The sequence below is a fragment of the Spea bombifrons genome, chromosome 1 (genome assembly GCF_027358695.1).
Source record: "Spea bombifrons isolate aSpeBom1 chromosome 1, aSpeBom1.2.pri, whole genome shotgun sequence".
In the NCBI taxonomy this organism is placed as follows: domain Eukaryota; kingdom Metazoa; phylum Chordata; class Amphibia; order Anura; family Pelobatidae; genus Spea; species Spea bombifrons.
The window spans coordinates 128,647,459-128,670,997 of NC_071087.1; the positions used below are offsets into that span (position 1 = coordinate 128,647,459).

General features: G+C 38.6%; 1 protein-coding gene across 1 annotated transcript; it reads left to right on the forward strand.

Moving 5' to 3' along the window:
• The first annotated feature begins 1,167 nt into the window (after positions 1 to 1,167).
• On the forward strand, positions 1,168 to 20,107 carry HSPB8 (heat shock protein family B (small) member 8). The gene is made up of 3 exons (XM_053473485.1): positions 1,168 to 1,953; positions 7,108 to 7,171; positions 19,571 to 20,107. The coding sequence occupies exons 1-3, from the start codon at positions 1,566 to 1,568 to the stop codon at positions 19,725 to 19,727; spliced, it is 609 nt and encodes a 202-aa protein (XP_053329460.1). The 5' UTR covers positions 1,168 to 1,565; the 3' UTR covers positions 19,728 to 20,107.
• The last annotated feature ends 3,432 nt before the right edge of the window (positions 20,108 to 23,539 follow it).

The window sequence follows — 23,539 nt, forward strand, 5'->3', positions numbered from 1 at the left end:
ACACTTGATTAGGTTCAACATGTCAGTCTGCCTACGTTCTTTCATAACTTCTATTTTCTAGTAGTTTCTACCGGTCTCTCTAACACTTTAATTTACTTCCACGCCTAGTGAATGAATACTATGTTTGGTAGTAATCCCTAAGTTTGTGATACTTAGCCAGTGACTCACATGTCAAAGATGTCTGATGCTGACAGCATGTACCTTCTTGCTTTACTTATATTTATTTTGAAGGGATTACTCATATTATTATTATTATTATCTTTTATTTATATAGCGCCAACAATTTAGGCAGCGCTTACATATACAAACACACACATACAGGCACATGTATAAATACAGGTGGATACATGTTCACGCATCACAAAAACATCTTATGTTGAAATACAACCACACGTAAAAACATACTTATATGTGTTCACATGAGGATATATGCACAAATGCAAGCGTCCCACGTGTCCTTCTTTACAGGGTCATAACTTCCTTGGTGCAAAAAGGGCAGCTGTCATAAGTAACACAAGGCGAGAGGGAAGCAAAAGCCAGAAGAGGTTATGACATCAGGACCTCTAACATGCCCTAGGTGCTAAGAGGCCTAGTTACAGCTGTGCTACTTTAGGATTGCCCCTTTTTGGACCATGTTGCTTGGTAAAGTCATAGGGGGGGGGGGCCGGGGCAACTTTTGCGCAGGTGCCATGTGGTTTCTAGTTATGTCCCTGAACCACACCCCGTACAATGTTTGGTAATACATACTTTTGTAGATAGTGTTGAGCCTCACATTTCAAATGTCTGAAAGTTAAAATAACCTTTTTAGAAAGTCCAGTCTCTAAAGCATTAGACCCCCAGTAACATTATTGTTTACCTTCTAGCCGCGTGGGAACAACAATCAGTGTCCAAAGTAAAAACAAAAACTAATAGTTTATGGATAGTATTAAATAGCATTACCTAATGGACTTAAAAAAAAAGAACAATCAATGAGCTAAAAGCAGTCAATTAGCTAAATGCAGATGCACAGTCATGGCGTACAAGCATCAGGACGGATAGCATAGAAGAGGCGGAGGAAAGCATAAAAAGTGGGAGGTTAGCACAGGAAGAGCAATCCAGCTTGCTGCCTAAAATTGGGTGCCCTGAGTAACAAGTCCTGTCTCTTCTGGGAATCATCAGCTGTTACAAAAGCAGATTCCTGCAAAGTGTTTCATAGGCTACAAATACCCAGCTGACAGGCCACAAGCTGCAAGTTTTAAGAGGCAGATATAAATAGCCAGGGCTCAGTGCTGCACAGAAGTTTACAGAACTTTCTCGGCTGATGGCTCCAATGTTTATTATAGCCAGTGCCCGGCATTTGCAGCTTGAAGCCAGAGGATCCACACGCTGCTTTTCTGCTGAATGAGTTTGCTTCATTTCCTGAAGAATTTAGCTTGCTTTTAATTAATTTCTGGGCAAACCTTAAATCACTGGAAATACCTGTTCTCGGCTGTCGTTTCCCTGCGTGTCAGTCTTTTTCCTTGGGAAGAATTATCGAATAAAATCTTTCGGTTGGTATTTTTCAGGCCAGAATTGAAGAGCTAAAAATGGCTGATGGTCAGTTGCCCTTCACTTGTCATTACCCTGCTAGCAGGCAAAGAGGAACTCGGGACCCCTTCAGAGATCCCGGTTTATCCTCTCGTTTTCTGGATGATGATTTTGGTATTTCTCCATTTCATGATGATTTAACCATGGACTGGCCAGACTGGGCAAAGCGCAGACTTACTGAACCATGGTCTGGTCCTCTGAGATCAGGACCAGTTCGGACAGCGAACATCTCTCCTCCAGGATACAGTGCCAGATACACAGGTTACCCCGAAGCTCGTAATACCGTGGTTAACCCCTCGGAACCATGGAAAGTCTGTGTGAATGTTCAAACATTCAAGCCAGAAGAGCTTACGGTCAAAACCAAGGATGGATTTGTAGAAGTTTCAGGTAAGAAAAAAAAATCAATAAGAGATGCAAGCTGTTACTATTTATATATCACTGTTCTGATGAATCAGCTATCTCAACACATCAATATTGATCAATATTTAATTTCTGGCAGAATTTTAGCATTGGCTGAAGTGAACTGCTTATAAAAATTGCTAAATATTAAAAACGTTGTATGCTTATAGTACAGCAGTAAGAAAATATGATTTAACATCAAACAAAAAGGGTGTACCATCACTCTTGCTATTTATGAATCCCCCAATCTTATTTATACAATACTGCTCTGATCTCCATTCAAACCATTTTAAATGCATGCGTTCACCTTTTCTTTTAAAATAAACAAGAAATTCCATACGTTCCCCTTAATGCTGCAACATTCTAGACTGACATAGCAACGTTACCACAAAAGGCATCTCCTGTTACACTGGGAATACATTGTCTATTAAGTATTTCGTTATTCCCTGTCTAATTTTGGATGGCTGTGAAATAATATTGTTGTTTTATGGAAAAATCTACTGATATTAAATAGTTATTGACAAAATAATACACAGCAGTTAAGTAAATATAGTTTGCCTGTGCTGGACTGAACCTCTGGCACATGTGGCAAATGCCCTACGAGGCAGTGTCCATTGTGCCCCCTATTTATCGCCACTCATGTAGCCAACTGTTTGCAGAAAATGTGGCCTTGTGCTGCAGATGCAGGTGTAGCATGTATGAGACGTTAGGTAAACTCATGGGAGCCCCAAGTGCACAGAATGCCATTTATTTTACAGCCACCTGGGATGGTCTGGGGAGATCGGATGATCTTACCAACCGGCTCATAATTCAGGGAGTTCCCCTCTTAGTTATATAGCTATTAACAAATTAAAAATGCTAAATAAAATGGCTTGTCAAAGCACTGCTTCCAAGACACATCTCTAACCCACACAGTTAAGATGTGTAAACCAAATTTATATGTATGTTCATAGCTCGTTTACAGCTAATAACGTACCTATAGCAGGTTCTAATCTACTGCTGGGAGTTTCCTTTTGTCCTAAACTGCCTTAGACCGTCATCAGTTATTAAATCCTTAGTTGTTTATTACTAATCAGTACGATGATTAAGGAACAACAGATTTTGTTCTTGTTGGTACCATGGCCAAAAATGTTTTTCTTTAAGTCAAGAGAAGAATATCTGCAAACAGAACATTCTTTTGGCTGAACCAGGCATATTCATGATATATCCCACAGAGACAGCCATGAAACTGTGTATCCAATATACAGATTAGAACTGTGAGCAAAATATATATATTTTGATACATACAATTTGATATACATACAAATAAAGTAAGGGATGTACTTAAAAACAAAAACAAACTTAAAGCCTATGTCTTGAGTGTAAGTGTCACGCTTAGCAGTCTTTTGGACAACTTTCGTCGACTGATACTCCACCACTACTGACTGAAGACCTGAAGTCATGTACTAGCCACGTACTGCAAGTCATTGCAAAGCAAGCTCACCCAGGAGATCTGGGCATGCATGTACAACTACAATGAAAATGATGTAGGGTGTGGTAGTTACTAGGGGCACATTACATATACAATGTACTGAACGTATGGCGTCAGAGTTCCTCTAAAAACTGATTGAAACGGAGAGCTCGGTTGTTCTGTGGCCAGGGCTGTCATCAGAAATATTGAGGCCCAGTACATGCTTAATGCCTGGGACCCCATGCTCCTCCCATCAGCCCAACACATCTTTGTTTCCACCCATTGCTCCACCCATAACTCCACCTTAAGATCCTCCCATAAGCACACCTTATGAGAACAGTGGCAAGCCTAGGGTTAGTGGCACCTGGGTGCAGTATTTCAAGGCCCTCCTATAACATGCATACATACTAACATTCAAACTTGCTTTAACATCCATTCACTCTATTGCCACACACTTACATACTCACATTCTATTCCCTGTTCCTCCTAGGCTCACCCTGACACTCCAACACAATATGCTGACATACAAACTCACCATAACATCATAAGCTTTCATCCACATACACATGCTAATACCATACAATCATGCTAACTCCATACATTTACACACTTTAACACAATATGAAACACACATGCTAATATCATATGCATAGAAACATTAATATAAACCAGGCCCTATTTCATGATTTGGGTAGAGGTGCCAAGGACCAGGGTTTGGGACAAGAGACAAGGAGTGTAGTCCAGTAGTCTGGTTTCAACTCCAGAGGAAGTCGAAGTTCCTACAAAATCTCTAGAATTACCTTAATAAGGAGCAATATTTTTGTTGTATAAGACATTCTAGTTAAAACATCTAGACTCTTTGTTAAATGTGTCCAATTCTCTAACCGCTACAGAAAGGTTACGTTTAGGGCAACTTTTAAACATTTACACTTTTTTCAGCATCCTACAAGCAAACACCTTCTGCACATAATTATACATGATGCCTGGGAACCACATTATTAGCACTAAAAGTGTGTTTTTATATTTTTAAAAAAGTAAACCAGTTATTTAACACACTTATCTTAAACTACTAGTAGCTACCACCGAGTAGCTCTATATTTAGCCTTTCTATGTTAGAAAGATGGAGTGGTGTATACTGATATATATAGATAGATAGATAGATAGATAGATAGATAGATAGATAGATAGATAGATAGATAGATAGATAGATATACCTATTCTGATAGAGACCTAACACTTCAGAAAAATGACTAAATAAAATGTTTAAAATATAGCCTTGATTTTAACAGAATTCATGCAATCCCTTGAAATAATTCACTTATCTTAAGTAGTTCTAATTTAGCTGGCTGTTGCAGACCAACAACTACAGGTTCACAGGATCCCCACATAAAAGGTCAGAGCAGAAGATATTAACATGTGATAAGCTTGTACTCAGCAATGGACATCTATGGTACCAAGCAAAGTGTACAATTTATATAAAATATGTAATATATGTTATATGTATACATATATATATATATATATAAAATCATACATATGAAACTATTTATATAAATAAGACATGAAAAGGCCAACATGAGCAAAATAAAAAGAGCAAAATTAAAAACGTATTATGATTTGAACAGAGTTCCTCAAAATCCATTTTACTAGTTGGTAGAAGAGGGACCAGTTTAAAATATGTGCAAACTGGTGCAAAAATCAAAAAGGTCATTTGCAAGTCACAGTGCCTTAAAATAGACATTGTCTCTGTTCATTGACCCTTTAAACAAGGCCTGGAGTGTTAAAGGATATAGTGTAATACATGCCCTATTTGACAGCTGAAGAGGGTGGCAGCTACATACTATTAGTGACAGCTGTAACCATCAGACCCATGCATGAGAATGGATTAGGAGGCACCTGTTGGACAGTGAGCACTCAGATAATTAACAAGAAATGAATATCACTAGCACATTGGTTATAAACCATTTAGGTGGGACTACTCATTTTACTTTGAAAACTAGAGAACACTTGTAAAGTGGTGTAACAATACAAAAAAGCTAGAAAAGTAACCAACGGTATATAAAAAAAAACTAGTCTAAACAACAGTCTTTGATAGTCCAACAGTCTTTGATAGCTTTGCTCAAGATTAAAAGGCAGACGTGTACAAAAAACTAAGCTTCCCCCATCAGTTGTTTAACTTCTTTACAGCAAGGGGCATGATAATCCCTCAGAAATATGAAACCGTAACAGTGCCTGGGTTTTATTTTATTACAATGAAAAATGTATAATTTTGACGTGTATAGGAATTGTGTAAATCCGCTTGTTCTTTGCAAGTAGAATAAAACAACAAATGTGTTGTACTACCTCCCACTTTAAGGAATTCATTACATTCATTGGATTCCTTGCCTATTTATAGATACGGTAACATTTATTAAAGAAACCACTATCAGGGCCTATAACTTCCAGTTCAGAAATATACCTTAATGTGAAGTTCTTATAATCTTATTAAATCCAATCGTTTCAGAAAACATCTGTGTATCGTTCACATATGCAGACTCTATTGAATCATTGACGTAATATAAAGGATCACAAGAGAATGTCTGGCAGCCTCAGGGCTAAACACAACCATCCAAGGGCAGCTGCAAGCCCCCAGTCTCCAGCTTGACAGCCAAAAATAAATTAGTCACCATGTCAGGTATTAATATGCTGACTAATCCACCAACTGCTCTATGATTAGAACCTCAAAATAGCCAGTTTTGGGAGTAATAGAACTTGAGGGGATCCCTTTAATTAACCTGCTTACAGACATTGCCAAAATACCTTGGGTAAAGCTCATGACATTAGCCTGATGCTAACCAAGTGCACTGCTCAGGATGTCTTCCAGAATAAAACCCAACAATATATGGCACCTGGATGTTGGGTTATAATGGTCAATGCAGAAATTAGGATGGAATATTTTTGTGTGGAAAACAGCACTGCTAGAAATATCAGTGGTCACTTCAATCAGTTACTACAGGTATACTACAGGTCTGCATCTGTGTACTGTTCACAAATCCAGCAACCTGAAAAGTCTAGTGAGTGCCGGTGGGACTCTTTTTAAACAAAGTCAAGGATATGTTTTATTGTAAGATGAAAGACAGAAAAGTTAGGAAAAAAGTTAAAGAAGATTCTATAATCTCATCTAAACAACGAGAAAGCATAGGGAAATTCCTGGATACAGAATAATTGGCTTGAATGTATTATATCCACACAATAAACACTAAATAATGACTTTGACTATCATACCCTGCACTCCATATGTTCCAGATGTCCCAATTTTATTAGGATTCAATTATGTTTACTTAAATGTACTGGGGTCTATTCACAAATGTTTTTTGTTGCATTATGTTCTCCAGGCCATCTTATCTTAGTAGACTGAAAAGTCATCATCTATTAAAGTCAACATGACTACCAACTTGACCACAGTTCAAGTTCTTGAAAAGCTTATTAGACGTTGTAACACTATAAGAATCTGATCCATCATATTGGAAGACTTTCAATATCCAACTCCACAGCAATGCAAATGTTGTGAATAACTGATAAAGCAGCCCTTAGGACAAAATCCCACACAGTTGTATCACCCACAACTGAAGCAGAAGTAAACAATATAATGTAGCACTATTCTAATGCAGCATTCTCTTCACTAAAATGTGACCTGTTCTCCGTTATTCTAGGTAACCATGAAGAACAGCAGAAAGAAGGAGGAATTGTCTCCAAAAACTTCACCAAAAAAATCCAGTGAGTACATTTTTGTTTCTGTTTATCACCACTTGTAGCTGTAAGGTTAGATGACCCTTTAATTGCTGTTAGTCGTAATCCCACGGCTAGAGGATCATTTAAATTAACCCGCTGGCTGCCCAATCCTGCATAAAAAAATCCTGACCTTGTATACATCCTGAAAATGTCAAGATGGCAGTCACATTCTTGTCACAATTATGATAATAAATCAAAGAACGTAGTACTGTATTCAACTGACAATTAAAAACGCAAAATGATAAAGTATATTAAATACAGTACTGACTGCAAATAATGCATTTTTTTGCTAATCCAAAATCTTCCAGATCCTCGTTAAATATGAAAAACATATGTAAAATAAAGAGAAATATAAGACATGAAAATGTGGAATTAAAATGAGTATAATGATAACTGTATTAAGAAACATTTCCTCGAAGGGCAAAAACGTAATGGGTTTACCAGATGATATTTAACACTTTCCGTGCCCTGCAATGCGTGACTTTAACTATTTAATTAGAAAAAAATTATATTCTGGAAGGTTTAAAGCCTTCAGGTAAGTAATGGATTATATCCTTGTTTCTTGCCTAAGAAAGAAGTGAATTGTAAAGATTGTTTGTTGTCTCCAGAAATATTCCTGAATTTGTGATTTTAGATCGGTCATATTTAGAATAAGGATGTTGTAAGAGGCCCTGTGCCAGACAGGGGAAGGGTTTATCCCATTTTTGGATAGCTTTTTAGGCATTCTTCAGATTGTCCAGGCTCCTGAAAGTTCTCTAGACGCTGTTTCCCTGTTGTGTTGCTGTGTAAAGAAATATAAAATGTATTGCTTGTTGTTGTTTTTTGTTGTTGTTTTTACAGCTACAAAAAAACTATTTTTTCAGTCTCTATCTCTGGACATAGTAGTGTACAGACATATAATTATTATTACAATCTTCTTATATCCTCATTTAAATATAAGGTGGTTAACAAATACAGAAAATATACATTTATACATACAGATACTACAGAAGGTTAGGACTCTATCCATGTTCCTGGCAAGAATGGAGGATTTATGAGGGGCCTTATGGGTAAATGAGGCAAAAGGATGGTGAAAGGGAGTAAGTAATATCCCTCTAGTAGCAGTAATTAGGGTTAAGTGGTTGAGGGATACAAAGAGAATTGAAGGAATGTGGGTTGGGGTTTGTGGCAAGATGGTCTTGTGGTGTACATGTCCTAAAAATACGGTATATACTTGTATGGTACGTACACATACAGGAAAATGCATAATAGGACAGATTCATTAAATAACCTTGGTTGCAGGTCTGGTAAGAGTAGTCCAAATGAGGTTGAGGTCTTATTGATGCAAACTTTATCTATAATTATTACTGATTATTAGCCTTGAAGTGTCACATGATCTAAGCAGTCTCTATTCTCCTTGTCCTATGGTTTCCTTGCGGAAGTGGGAAAGTTTAAATATGATAAGTTGACAAAAATAATTATGTCTTCCTAACCTACTAGTCATAAGTTGTCTGTTACTTTCCGTCAATACTGCCCATCCACCCATTTCTCCTTATTCATGTTCTTCTATGTTTGAAGGTAAATTACATTGTGAGATCTTTAAACTGAAAGAACGTTCACACAGAGATTTCCAAGAACACTAAATTAATAATATACAGGGTTGGGTGCACAATCCTTAAGCAATCCCAGTTGACATCTGCACTACAATGAACAAATCCTGTCTGCACTTGTAGTGCTTAATATGCCTTACACACGGGAAATCATTGTACGTCAGCAAGCACTGTCTATTGGAAATGTACAACAAACATAACTGGGATCTGATCATGAGACTTTTTGTGTTTACCGCAAAGACAGGTTCTTAAACTTTCAGGGTCATATGACCTGGATCTGGCATTTGTTTATTCTACACTTGAGATATCTGACACTTAGATGGTGCTTTTCCTATTAGTACAGCATGGTCATTGTATTTATAAAGCTCCAGCAGATTTTGGAGCACTATTACTACAGGACAAAAAGAAACTTAACCATAACATTTAAACTGAGTACCGTATTTGCTCGATTATAAGACGAGGTTTTTTCCAGAGCAAATGCTCTGAAAAATACCCCTCGTCTTATAATCGGGGTCGTCTTCTCAGACCCCCCAAAAAATGTCTGCTGGGGCCATGCTGCTTACCGGTCGCGAGCAGCGTCTCTTCTGTTAGAAGCAGGAGGACAGGAAGCTTGCAGCGTCCTCACAGAGCTCTATCTCCCCCTCCCTCCTCTGGGGGCGGGGCCAGAGAAGTTGCTCTACAGCCGGTCCCCTGCAGAAGTCTTCGAGTGAGAGATCTGCAGTTCAGGTAAGGGGGTGGGGGAGGGTTTTTGGGTAAGTATGTGTGATTAATGTATGTTTAATGTGTGAAGTATGTGTGATTAATGGAATGAATGAGTATTTAAATGTGTTTGTGTGTGATAGCATGGATGTGTAAGGGGGGTGGGGGTTGTAGCATGGCATAGGGAGGCTGTAATCCCACTACTATCATCCCCAGGTTCCAGCATGTACTGGCTGCCTTGGCTTGATAGGAGTGTGATTGCTGTTAGCAGTTTGATATATATATATATCAAACTGCTAACAGCAATCACACTCCTATCAAGCCAAGGCAGCCAGTACATGCTGGGTTAAAAGGCATATCATGGGGCTGAGTGGCATATAGGGGGTTAAAATGCATTTCTGGACCTCCAGAAATGCATTTTAACCCCCTATATGCCACTCAGCCCCATGATATGCCTATATACCTCCAGTGGCATATAGGGGTATAAGGCATATCATGGGGCAGAGTGGCAAATAGGGGGGTATAAAGCATTTCTGGGGGCAGAGTGGCATAACTGGGGGGGGGTCAGGTTGGCAAATAAAAGGAAATTTAAAAAATATATTTTTCTCAATCATAGCTTTTATTAAACATGAAAAAATAATTTACATGAATTAATATTTACTGGTAAAACTTTTTTCCTATAGGGTCGTCTTATATTCAGGCTTTTTGTTTTTTTCCTAAATTAATATTTTGATTTTGGGGGGTCGTCTTATAATCGGGGTCGTCTTATAATCGAGCAAATACGGTATATACAAAATTGACACATTCTGCTACATAGGTAAAATACGGTCCTGCTCTTTAGGGCTTACATTCTATTAGGATATTTTTTAGAGAAAAGAAATAGAGGTCATTTGTAATTTCACAAATTATACTTTCCAATAAATCTGGATTTCAAAAACTGGCAAAACATAAAAAATACTTATGGACTGTAGAAAAGTCTCAGGTTAATTAATGTCGACAGCTTGTCAGTAAGAGGAGCTCATAAGACACATACAGGACAAACCCATTCTAAACACTGTTGTTCTAACTCCCCTTTTATCTCCCATACTGTGTTTATGTGCACAAGCTAACGCAGATTTTCTGGAAGATGAGGAGTCCTTATATGGCTGTAAAATTGTTCTTGTGGTTGAATGTCTGGCTAGCTGCCAAAAGACCTGTCTGTTTTCATATCCCTCTGCTCGGGGACATTTAAGACATTGTACTAAAATCTCAGTCCAAATATTCATGTTATAAGGTTACGCCGAAAAATCTGACCAAAGCAGTCAGTTTGTTTAAATGCGGCAAGTTCTGCAGAAGCTGGGCAGAATCCCACAACCCTCCACACAACCACATTTCAGCTTTCTTATTTTATAGAAAAACTGTTTTGTTGCATTTTTAGCAACTATTACCTGTTGCTGTCTGTTACACTATAATTAGAGAAGTGTTATTTCGTCTATGAAGATAAATGGAATCTTGGCATTCAGAAAGGTCTTGTCCTCTAATTACTGTTTCTTGCAGTTTAACTATAGATTAGATATTATTATTATTTTATTTATATACAGCCAACAATTTATACAGCGCTTCATACAATACATATATTGACAAAACTAGAATTGAAAAAGACAAACAGAAATGTTAGATAAAACTAGGGCTGCAACTAACGATTATTTTAATAATCGATTAGTTGGCCGATTATTTTTTCGATTAATCGATTAATCGGATAAAAAAAATGAATGTAAATTTTTCATTTATTTAAAATAATTTACTAAACAAATGATGTTAAATACAAACAGCAGAATAAAAAAACTTTGATAATACATTTCTTGTCTTTATTTCCCAACCAGCCCCCCAATAAATGCACATTTGAGTCCAGGCTTGCTACGCTGCCCCCCCACATATGCCACGCTGCCTACCACAGCACTCCACGCTGCCTCCCACATCTGCCACTCCACGCTGCCTCCCACATCTGCCACTCCACGCTGCCTCCCAAATCTGCCACGCCACGCTGCCTCCCACATCTGCCACGCCACGCTGCCTCCCACATCTGCCACTCCACCCCCCACATGCCACTGTGCCTGATACGCCTTATACCCCCTGAAACACCACTCCATCCTCCCCAGACATGCCACCCTGCCCTCCCCACATATGCCACGCCATGCTGCCTCCCACATCTGCCACTCCACAATGCCTCCCACATATGCCACGCTGCCTCCCACATATGCCACTCCACGCTGCCTCCCACATCTGCCACTCCACGCTGCCTCCCACATCTGCCACTGTGCCTGATACGCCTTATATCCCCTGATACCCCACTCCATCCTCCCCAGACATGCCACTTCTCTACCCCCAGATATGCCTTATACACCCTGATACACCACTCCGTCCTCCCCAGACATGCCACACTGCCCTCCCCACATATGCCTTATATACTGTATATGCCGTATACCCCCAGATATGTCACTTCACTGCCCCCAGGATTTAGATTCCCCTAAATTAACCCTAAACTCCCCATTAACCATAACTGCCCCTAAATTAACCCTTAACACCCCCTTAACCACAGCATCCCCTAAATTAACCCTAAAGACCCCATCAACCACAGCATCCCCTAAATTAACCCTAAACACACCATTAACCACAACTGCCTCAAATTAACCCCAAACACCCCATTAACCACAGCTGCTCCTAAATTAACCCTAAACACCCTATTAACATAACTGCCCCTAAATTAACCCTAAACACCCAATTAACCATAACTGCCCCTAAATTAACCCTAAACACCCCACTAACCATAACTGCCCCTAAATTAACCCCCACCTCCCCTAACTTTCAGTAGCCCAAATATATATATATATATATATATATATATATTACATACATATATATATATATTACATACATATATATACATATATATACATATACTTACAGTTAGATGAGTGTCACAGCCATGTGGTTCTGGCCTGGAGAAGGAAGGGGCGGGGCCAGTTGTCACAGTGATTACAGGGAGGGGGAGTAAGTAGGAGCTGCTGCTGTGAGACGGTGAGTCAGACTAAACGGATTATATAATGAGGGGGATTTTTCAGAGCGTTTGCTCTGAAAAAACCCTCATTTTATAATCGATAATAATCGATTCAACTAATCGATAATGAAATTCGTTGCCAACGAATTTCATTATCGATTATTATCGATTTTATCGATTAGTTGTTGCAGCCCTAGATAAAACGGTCCCTGCTCGCAATCTTTTGACTTTTGCTTAAACCAGTTGGAATATAGTTAGAGTATCATTCTTTAGTTAGCCTTTGCCAGCCTCCCTATTCATTTTTTTGGGGGGGGGCTGAATTGGAGTAAGGTCATTTTTGAAAATGTCTCATTTTGTAGGGCTGATAAATCTAGCAACCCCTTAAAGTTATTGCTGTATTCCATTTCTATATTTTAATGTAAACAAGAGGAGAGCAATAAGCAATTTATAGGTCTCCACATGTAATAAAGTATGTTAATGAATAGGATATTATAGTACATATATATATATATATATATATATATATATATATAGCTTAGTTTTAATATAGTGAGACAATCAACGGTTTGAACTGTTTCTGAGACAGGTGGTTTGTTCTTGTTGTTGTGGATGTTAGTGTCCATGTCTGTAGTTTTTGGCAACCAGCCACACACAACGTCAATAGGGCAATGTTGATAGATGGTACTTCAAAGGATTCTCTGCATTGTCCTGTGTTCATATCTCTTGCAACCATTCAGTCTATAATGTGCCCGCATAGTGGCTGCCAACATTTCCCACCTGTGGCCTGGACATTTTAAATGGATATGTCAATAGTTTAAACAGACCGTGATTACCATATAAGTCATTTGAAAACCTCCTACCACAAAGGAAGATATCTAAGAAGAATAAAAATAAGTACTTCCAGAAAGGTTCAGGACACAGTATTATAAAAGATGATGATGGCTTCTGGGTAGATTTCTGAGTTATCCATGTGCTTGGTGGCACCTGTACCTTGTGCACAATGCAAAGACACCATTGTTCAAAATGCTATTAAGTTTTTATCATTCTGTTCAATCTACACATTTATCCATTGGAAGTTGTCGAATATCCTGTCCTTCATTTATGATCACATTGATCACTGAAATTTAATTTTAACTATTGAATAATTAAGATTTTTTGTATCTTAATCTCCTGCTTTCCTGTGGGAGGTCAGCATGATGTCTATCTCTGTCTATTACTGTTTGTGCCTCCGTACTGTATTCATGTCACCCCTACTAACAGTAAACAAAACACAAAGCTATCCTCAGTAGCTTCATTAGAATTTTAAAGTCTAGGTTTTACCCACACGTCCTTCTAATAATTAAATAACCACCTGATACATTGCTTTACCCATTAACCATGAGGTAATCTATAGCTAAGTGCCTATTTAATTCATATACATTAAGAATAATATAGGCGGGTGCCAGGACTTCTTGGATGTTATTAAGGGTAATTCTAAAAGATGATAGCGTTCCACTTTAAGTTCCATTCCAGTTACGAATTCCAAACTCTGTAATGCTTTGTCCTTAAAGTTTAACAATTAATTCTAGAAGCCATGGTAAGACCACGACTGATAAGTTAAATAAAACACGTTTTTGCAGCACGGAAGAAGTTAAATGAACAAATGCGACCCATCTGTTTCTGTTTCTAGTTACAACAGCAAATAGGCCATCCTTCACAAGAACAACCATAAAAGAGGCAGATAAAAGTGATTTAAATACATTACAACTTCCTTTGTACAACTATAGGATGCATCTGTTGTACACACTGGCTTGTATAAATCACAGGGCTTAGAGGACCAAACCCGTTTACTGCTAATACAGAGGGCTGTCAGGATCTTACATTGTACTTTAGAATGTTCCAAAATGTTTTCTTCTTTAATGGAACAGAATGCATCAATGCAGATTTTCCCATTAGTATGCATGTACTATCCATCAAATGGAGTGGTAAATATAGAAGTGCACTAGCAGGAGATGAGGCTAAGAATTAAATACGTTTGAACATGTCAAGCAGGAGGCTCATCAAATTGGTTATTATGTTATATCAAGTCCCACCACGCTCGGAGCTAGAGAAACACAAGATTTCTCAAATCCAAGACTTTTGCTAAGGGGATACAGGTCCCAGGGCAAGCCAAATTGCATTGTATCCACTAAGACATTGTTTATCTGGCTTCTATTTTACCCACACGGCACTAATTACTTCCAGCCGATAACAACTGGTTCAGTTCTTTTTAAATTTAGTTTATTTCATTTTATTTAGTATTGAACTAATTCATCCAGCCGCAAGTCTAGATTATTACTATTACTGTTACTGTTCGTAAATGAGGAAACCATGTCTAACTTTGGTGGATTTCATTATATACATAAAAACAATATATTCTTACTTGTGTTTGTGCCGTGCTTTCACTGGCTGTCTCCATTGTTATGTGACATTAGCCCACATATTTGGAACATATATTGGGCTACATGCACCATGCATTATACTTTTAAACTCTTTACACTCAAGAAAGCTACGGATAGAACATTGAGTTATCAGCAGCACTGCATCACTGATCACTCAGGGGATGAATTTTGTTTATCTCTCTTTTCAAAACAATAACACTTTTTTCTACATACATCATATCATTTAAAAAGTAAACACACAAAATATTTACAAAATAAATTAAAAGAGACACAGCAATTTCACCAAGATATCATCAATATACCCTATAGTTACAAGAGAGATCCCTAGGGTCTATGAAGACCTTATGCGGATCTTTAGTCTTGCTGTTATACTTTATACAAAAAAGCATAGCAAGAAAGGCAAAACATGAGAGAACTTCAGAAAAAGTTTTCCCCCATTTTTAACCCCTTAAGGACAATGGGCGGTGCCTAAACCCATTGAAAACAATGCATTTTGAGCCCGTTCATGTACGGGGTTAAGCAGTTAAAACAGGAGAAAAGGACCATTTCCCCGGCCCCACACATTGCTCACTGGCCTACAGAAAATTTTCAATCTATTCAGAAAACACTGCTTGTTTATTTTAATTTGATTTTTTTACTTTGATGTTCCCTACCTGACTCTGGAACCTATTAATATTAAAGACATGTATGCTTTATACATTGTGAATGTGGCTTGTTTTACAATAAATTATTTTGCAATACATTCTAAACAAGCTTTTTTTCTGAATGTTTTAATTATTCTTGTACTATTCAGGATGAGCTGAGTTTTAAATCCCTGGGCTAGTGCATGTATTTATACCTTCCTTTGTATATGTATAGACCTGAACACAGTGATCTGAAGAACAGAGGGAGTTGCACTCATTATTCTAGCGACGGAATGCTTTATTAGGAAGGGGGGATTTCATGTGGGAAGAAATACAGAAATGTGTTTGGTGGCTACTGAATTAGGAGGGAATAGCTCTGTATATCAAGCTCACAGCAGTAAAATAGCTTCTACCGACATGTTTATTGGAATAATTGTTTCACTCCTCTAAAGGACCTTGAACTCATGCAGATCAACAGAGAACTGACAGTACTAAATGTGTTTGCTTTCAATTGTGTAGCAGTTATGATGCAAATATTATTTACTCAAAACAATGGTTTACACTTACATTTTTTTTTAAAACTGCTGCACCATGTACTAAAGCTCTCGCTGAATTTCTGACCATTACTGCCCGCTCTCGCAACATGTGTGTCCAATCCCGCCCGCTCCCGCAACATATGTGTCCAATCCGGCCCACTCCTGAAAACATTCTGTCACAGCTTTTAGAGATAGTGAAGAATTTCATTCCCTCATTCACAGATACTAATCATTCACAGATACTCATTCATTCCCTCAATCACGCATACTCGTTCATACAAACTCACCCACCCCCTTACCAGAACTGCAGATTTCCCGCGCACTCCCGCAAGGCTGCCTTCGCGTTGCCCGCACAGAGTCTCTTCTCTTGTCCCACCCAGGGGAAGCAGGAACGGAGCAGTCATGTGGCGCGACGTAAATTCACGTGACTCCGCTGGGTTCCTGCGTGGAACAAGAGAACAGACACTGAGTGCAATAATGCTCAAGTACAAGTTTTTCTGACAAACTGTGACTTATTTACACATGAAAAACCCCAAACAAAATCACAGAAGTAAAAAATGGCTCCAAATTGGAGCCCCCTTCTGATATATACACAGAGTGACCAGTGACAACATCCACTAATTTCAGCCTCCCTGCCAGACCCAGTTAAGCCAGGCTCTGAAAAACCTCTCCCTGACGGCGCACACGGGTCCAGGCACATAATCTACACTTGATCTTTTTTTTTCTCAGGGCCCCTCCTTGCCCTGGGTAAACAGGGAACATCCTCTCCCTCGGGAGCTTACCTAATTGTTAGGCTTCAGGGTGTTTATGTCTATGTATATTTGCCACATATATCAACCCCTTCATTACTAAATGCATATTGTCACCTAATACCTAGCCTTTTTTTAACATAATTTCCCCTTTTTAATTTTTAGTGTACTCCCACAAATTATGCATAGTTTTTTGTGGGTCTTTTTAATGTCAATGTTCCAACAAACCATGCACCATAAATAAAAATCGCCCCATATATGCCAAAGAAAATAATAAAACTAAATATTTTATGAAAAGCTCTTACCTCCCTTAGTAAATCATAAGTATTTAGTTGCACATACATGTAGTGTGTAGTACATTTCATATAGCACTGGGAAGTCTAAACCCCTGCAGCAGGGATCAGACAATTTTTCTTGCATGTTGGACAGCTGTTCTAACATTTCTTTTTCAATAATGACACAGTAGCAAGCAGCTATTTTAGACTCCCTGTTCTATGCACAATCCTTACTTTCTGGTAGAGGTCAGAATTTTTTTTTTAACTATTTGAGAGATTTTGAAAATATGCAGATTGATCAGCAACATTATCTGCATCAGGATCAGGGCCTCAACATTTAGCCGAAATGTAAGGCTAAATTCTATTCGATTTTCAGTACGGGGGCTCAATATTGTTTCCTACGGACTGGTATTAAGTACTATAGTGTTAGGTGATCCCTTGCACTAGGTTATTAGGCAAGGGAGTCATTTAACAATTAAATTTTAATGTCATCATAAAAGGTTTTTAAACTCATCATTTTCATAATGGCATTGGTACTTCATGAAGGAGGGAACTGATTAAGGACAGCCATAACAACCACAATTGTTTCTTTTCATTGTACAAATACATGGGTGTGTGTGCTCCAGCTGCGTAGGTCGAACAATTACATTTCAGATTTTGCACTGGAACTTGTTTCGCACACCCATTCCTGGTATGGATAAAACCTCTGTAAAGCTTCTCAATGCTATTTAAAGTGTTATGTTGGCATTTCATAATAACCTATACCCTCGCCTTACTGTATTAATGGTGATTTATAGTGGATTTAACTAGCACTAGAGAATCACAGAAAACTCACAACAATTGGTTAAATAGACTATTAACAGAGGGCAAACATATATATATATATATATATTTTTTTTCAAATTTACCATAATTATAGTTGATGTCATAATAGCATCGCATTTTTTGGTGGAATTATGTAACAATACCGTATTGGCTCGAATATAGGCCGCACTTTTTAAAGTGGGGGTGCGGCCTATATTCGGGGTCTAGCGCCCGATGCAGCGGGGTGGCAGCGGCAGGGCAGGCAGCGGGGTTAGGATACAGATCCCCCGCAGCGGTGCAGGGGACCTGCATCCTACTCCCCGATACGCTCAGACAGCCTCCCCTGCCAGCACTTCCCACGGGGGGGGTGCCGGCACGGGAGGTTGTCTAAGCGCATCGTCCGGACGGTCACCTGCTGCGGCGATGTGGGTAAACAGCCTCCGGGTGACCGTCCGGGCGATGCGTTTTACCTCTGCCCCCAAGACTTACCGGAGCAGACTCCCGGGTGTCTTGCGGGGCCGGCAGGGGACATCTACGCTATACGCGTATACAACTTCCGGTTGTATACGCGTATTGCGTAGATGCCCCCTGCTGGCCCCGCAAGACACCCGGGAGTCTGCTCCGGTAAGTCGGGGTGGGCAGAGGACAGGAGGAGGACAGTGGCAGCATATCTCGGGGGGGGCAGTGGCAGCATATCTCGGGGGGATCTCGGGGGGGAGGACAGTGGGAGCATATCTCGGGGGGAGAGGACAGTGGCAGCATATCTCGGGGGGGGGACAGTGGGAGCATATCTCGGGGGGGGACAGTGGGAGCATATCTCGGGGGGGAGAGGACAGTGGCAGCATATCTCGGGGGGGGGAGACAGAGTGGCAGCATGTTTTTTTTTTTTTTGGTGCTTTTTTAAAGAAAAAAACTTTTTCTTTAAAAAAGCACCAAACTTTTAGGGTGCGGCCTATATACGGGGGCGGCCTATATCCGAGCCAATACGGTATTTTTGCTAGAACAAATAGGTAAATAAAGGTGAATTGAAACATTTTAATCCTAGTACTTTTACACAGCCAACACTCCAAATTATTATTTTTGTTAATATGAATTACTAATTAACTTTTGCACTAAAGTGTAAGCTTCTAGGAGCGAGAAACCATTCACATCACCCATTCTTCCGACATCTTCTTCATAAAAGGGTTAATTTTTACAGCCCATCTGTAGTAAATGATCAGTATTCTGTCAGTTAAAGCATGTGCCAACTATATGCCATAAAAGTTTATAATATAGATTCATCAGGCAATTACACTTGTATGAAACTGGTAGTCAGCAGACAAAGAACAAGAAGCTGGTAATAAAAGGTTTGAATGAAGATGCTGAAATAGAGATAGCATCATGATTCACATGTTTCCCAGAAAATTGTACCTCTGATTCCCAAGTCATAATAATTATAATCCGGTAGCAATAAAAAATAAAACCACTTTGAGGTCCTGGAAGCAAGAAGGGGAAGATAAACAGGGCATCACTGCAATAACCCTCTGAGTAATTTGGAATTAAGCTTGGGGATTTAGATGTAGCTCATGTAAGTCAACACTTTTAGACCATGGTACAAGTTATAGACCAACCATCAAATATAAATCTGTTTACATTTCTTGATTGTCTTTTAGGTTACCCTCAGAAGTGGACCCCACAACAGTGTTTGCGTCTCTTTCTCCTGAAGGTCTCCTCATTATTGAAGCACCTCTGGTCCCACCTTATAACCACTATGGAGATGACAGCTACACCTATGAGCTTCCACTTGATCCTCAGGATGTTGTTTCCTAACTCTGCCTTAATGTCCACCTCGAATTCCACCCAACATTGCATTAAGAGTAGATTGTACCTTGTATAATTATTTCCATATGCTAGTAATGTTTCATTACTTAATTGTATTGATCCACTATAGAAATTAGCTGATTTGCTCACTATAGACAAAACCAATGTATGAACCTTACTAATATGCACTCAATAGGCCTTACATGTGGTGACCGCAGGATGGCACCAAGTAACTTTGGTACTGTATTAAGTATTGTCTTACATATTGAACATGAGCTGACATTATTTATAGACCTGTTAACACAAAAAAACCCAAAATGGTATTTTGTTTAAAGAACCAAAACTGTTTGCTTACTTTGCTTATGTAATAAACTTTAGGAATAAAATCATTTACAGATGATTAGTTGTGCTATTCTTTTGCTGCAAAGTCTAAAAGAACGGTATTGAACTTCAGAGCTAATGCCCCCCCCCCGAGCAATACATGAAGACATTTAAAACTGGGGAAATCAGATAACATTGACAGTATAACTGCCTCCAATGATTCAATGTGATATGATGCTTTTGAGGACCATATGGTTTTCAAGTCAGGTACAATCAATGCGATACGAAGTACCATTAACGGATAATCAGATGATTTTAATATTCTTGCTCAATTTAGCTGCGTGGGTGATTACATATGAATATATGTATACTGTACTCAAAACACCTTCTATAAATAGATTATTAATGACATTAACCAACCTTTACTTAGAATATTTTATTCTGTTCCAAGGTCAGATAAGAATTAACTTGAATACTTGAGAAAAAAACATTTATCAGTGGGCACATATTGCTTCACCATGGCTGAACTCAGTCTAAAGGCATTGGATGTCATTCATTAACGTGCCAGTTCACATGGTTAATTATTTGACTCTATGAAAGGCCTGGGTTTTCCCACCAGAAGGACTGAATTGAAGATACACAATGTGTAAATAAATTGAAATCATCTTACATGGCCTATCCCACTAAGTTAGTGTACCAGCTTTTTTGGTAACCAGTATTCTCTTAACAAGTATTTCAGAGTGAGCACTTAACATTACTGACTTCACTATCGATTATGAGGGACCAACCCTAATGAGCTTCTTCTTCATCCCAGCACAATGCATTATTAAATTAGTTAGGTGGCTTGTATAGGATCTCAAATTAAGAACGCATTGTTTTCACAGGAAAAAAACACTCAAGGGTTGGTGCTTCACAATACATAGTAAAGTGTTTTTGATGATTTCAGCTCAGCTCAGTGGGTAAACCCAAAAGTGTTACTACAACTAGATTCACAGAATGATTTTAAACATAAAATAAGTACTGGTATATGAGCGTATAGAATACATAGAGCACAGGGAACATCAAAAAATACCTGGATAGCATTTATAGTTTAATCCATTTATGCAAACTGATCTATGTTGTCAGGGTGCCCAGTGGTCCTTTAACCCCTTAAGGACAATGGGCGGTCCCTAAACCCATTGAAAACAATGCATTTTGAGCCCGTACATGTACGGGCTTTGTCATTAAGGGGTTAACAAATGGAAGTAGTGAATAAGATCATATATAAAGCTATAAAAGTCAACTGAGCAAAAATCATGAAAACCGCTAAACCAGGACCATAATGCAGCTCTTATCTCCAGGTACCAATCAAAGGTGATATATTCTATCTTAGAACCAAGGCAGTAGGGACTTCCTGGTTCATAAGTTACTAATGAATGTATTCCTCATGCACCCATATAAACAGCCACAGTTCCTTATCACGCTTAACCATCCAGTTTGTAGCATCAATGCAAAGAAGACCAGACTTCTTTGATTATAACATAACAGAGATTTCTTTATATTCTTAATAAATAGAGAGTAGAGACAAAATGAAATGGAGTCCTAAGCAAACATTTAAATTATAAAGTACAAGCTTAGTTCTCAATATTTTGGGTGCATTCAAAAATAACTTCTTTTAAAGATTCATCCACTTTTACCACTTTGCAGACTTTCTCGCTCATTTAATGGGTACCTGTGGTGATATAATTTAAATATTAATGATTTGGTGATATTTTAATAAAATATTTCAACATAATACTTGGGAAGTTCAGTTATAAAAAAAGGAGAAGCTTTCACCTGTTCTGATTTTTACTCTATAAAAAAATGAAAATAAGAAGGTGCCCACTATGAAATATTATGTTCCAACTACACAATATTGCAAATATCCCAAAAATAATATAATTTGCCCTTGTTCTTTTATTTTATATACATAATAAGGATTAATAAGGAAAATGTGACATATAATCTAAATCATCCACAGTCTTATGTCAGACTTATGTCTTTCAGCCCTTAAGGGGGAAACTCCTAGGAGTGGTCGTATTCACCATCATGAAAGGCTATATACTTTTCAATTATGGCGGTGCCTGGCTGCTCAACGATCGCCTTCTAAGCATAGTCAGTATTTCTGAAGTGCCTCTATATCGATTCAGTGACAGGGGCCCGTTTGATGACTCCTAGGAGTGTTTCAAACAGACATGCTGCCTCTATAACCCTCCTGAGAACTTTGAATAATAAAATGTAAAAATAAAAAAGACCTCAGTGATGTCACCATGACATCATAAGATAAATCATCCACTTCAAAGAAAATATGTCCATAAAAAAACCTAAAAAAGTCCTAAAATTGGGCCCATATCATCATTAAAAAAATGGTTTGATGGGTAAACTAAATTGGTTGGTTTCAATGATGTCACAAAAAAGGCATCGATGCAAACTGTCCAGATGTCATAATGTTTTTTTAATTGTGCACCAAATGTGACCTTTTAGACCCCAAACAAGCAAACATATGCATGGATGATTTCACTATACGCAGGAGATTTTACTAAACTGTGTGTGAAAAAAACAGATTACTATAATTTGACAAAGGCTGGTGGTAAAATTAGTGGTTAAAATACCAGGATTTGAGATACTATGGGGTGTCTAGTTTTCAAGAATATATGGCTTGATCCGATTAATTGAAATGGCCAGGCTCAAATATGTCCCAAATAGGGCATGGGCACAGGGCACATGGTGGCATCACTGTACTCAGGAGATGTTGCTGAATACATATTGGGGTGGTGTTTGGAAGTGACATATACCAGGAAGTACAATGTTTGTAAAAAAAAAAATCACACAAAAATACTACCACAAACATTGACAAAGACAAAGATGACCCTCATTATAAGATGACCCCCAAAATTTGAACATTAATTTAGGGGAAAAAGAAAAAGCCTGAATATAAGACTACCATTGAAGAAAAACGTTTTACTAGTAAATATGAATTCACATTTAAACAATTTTTTCATATTTAATAAAAACTATGATTGATATTTGTTTTTATTTGAAAACCTGCCCCAGTTATGCACATCTGCCCCAAGATATGCCTTATACCCCCTTATATGCCACTCTGCCCCGCCAGAAATGCCCTACATCCCATATATGCCACTCTGCCCAGCAGAAATGCCTTATACCTCCTATATTACACTCAGCCACCAGATATGCCTTATACCTCCTATATGCCACTCTGCCCCGCAGATATGCCTCTTGACCCCCTATTTGCCACTCTGCCCCCCAGATATGGCTTATACTCCCTATATGCCACACTGCCTCCCTGATATTCCTTTTAACCCCCAAATGCCGTTTTGCCTCCCTGATATTCCTTTTAACCCCCTATATGCAACTCTGCCTCCAGAAAGCTCTTATACCCCCCCATATGCCACTCTTACCCTTCCCCTGACTTACTAGTTCATCCCTAGACTTGTCCCCCGTGCTTCAGATTCCATCAT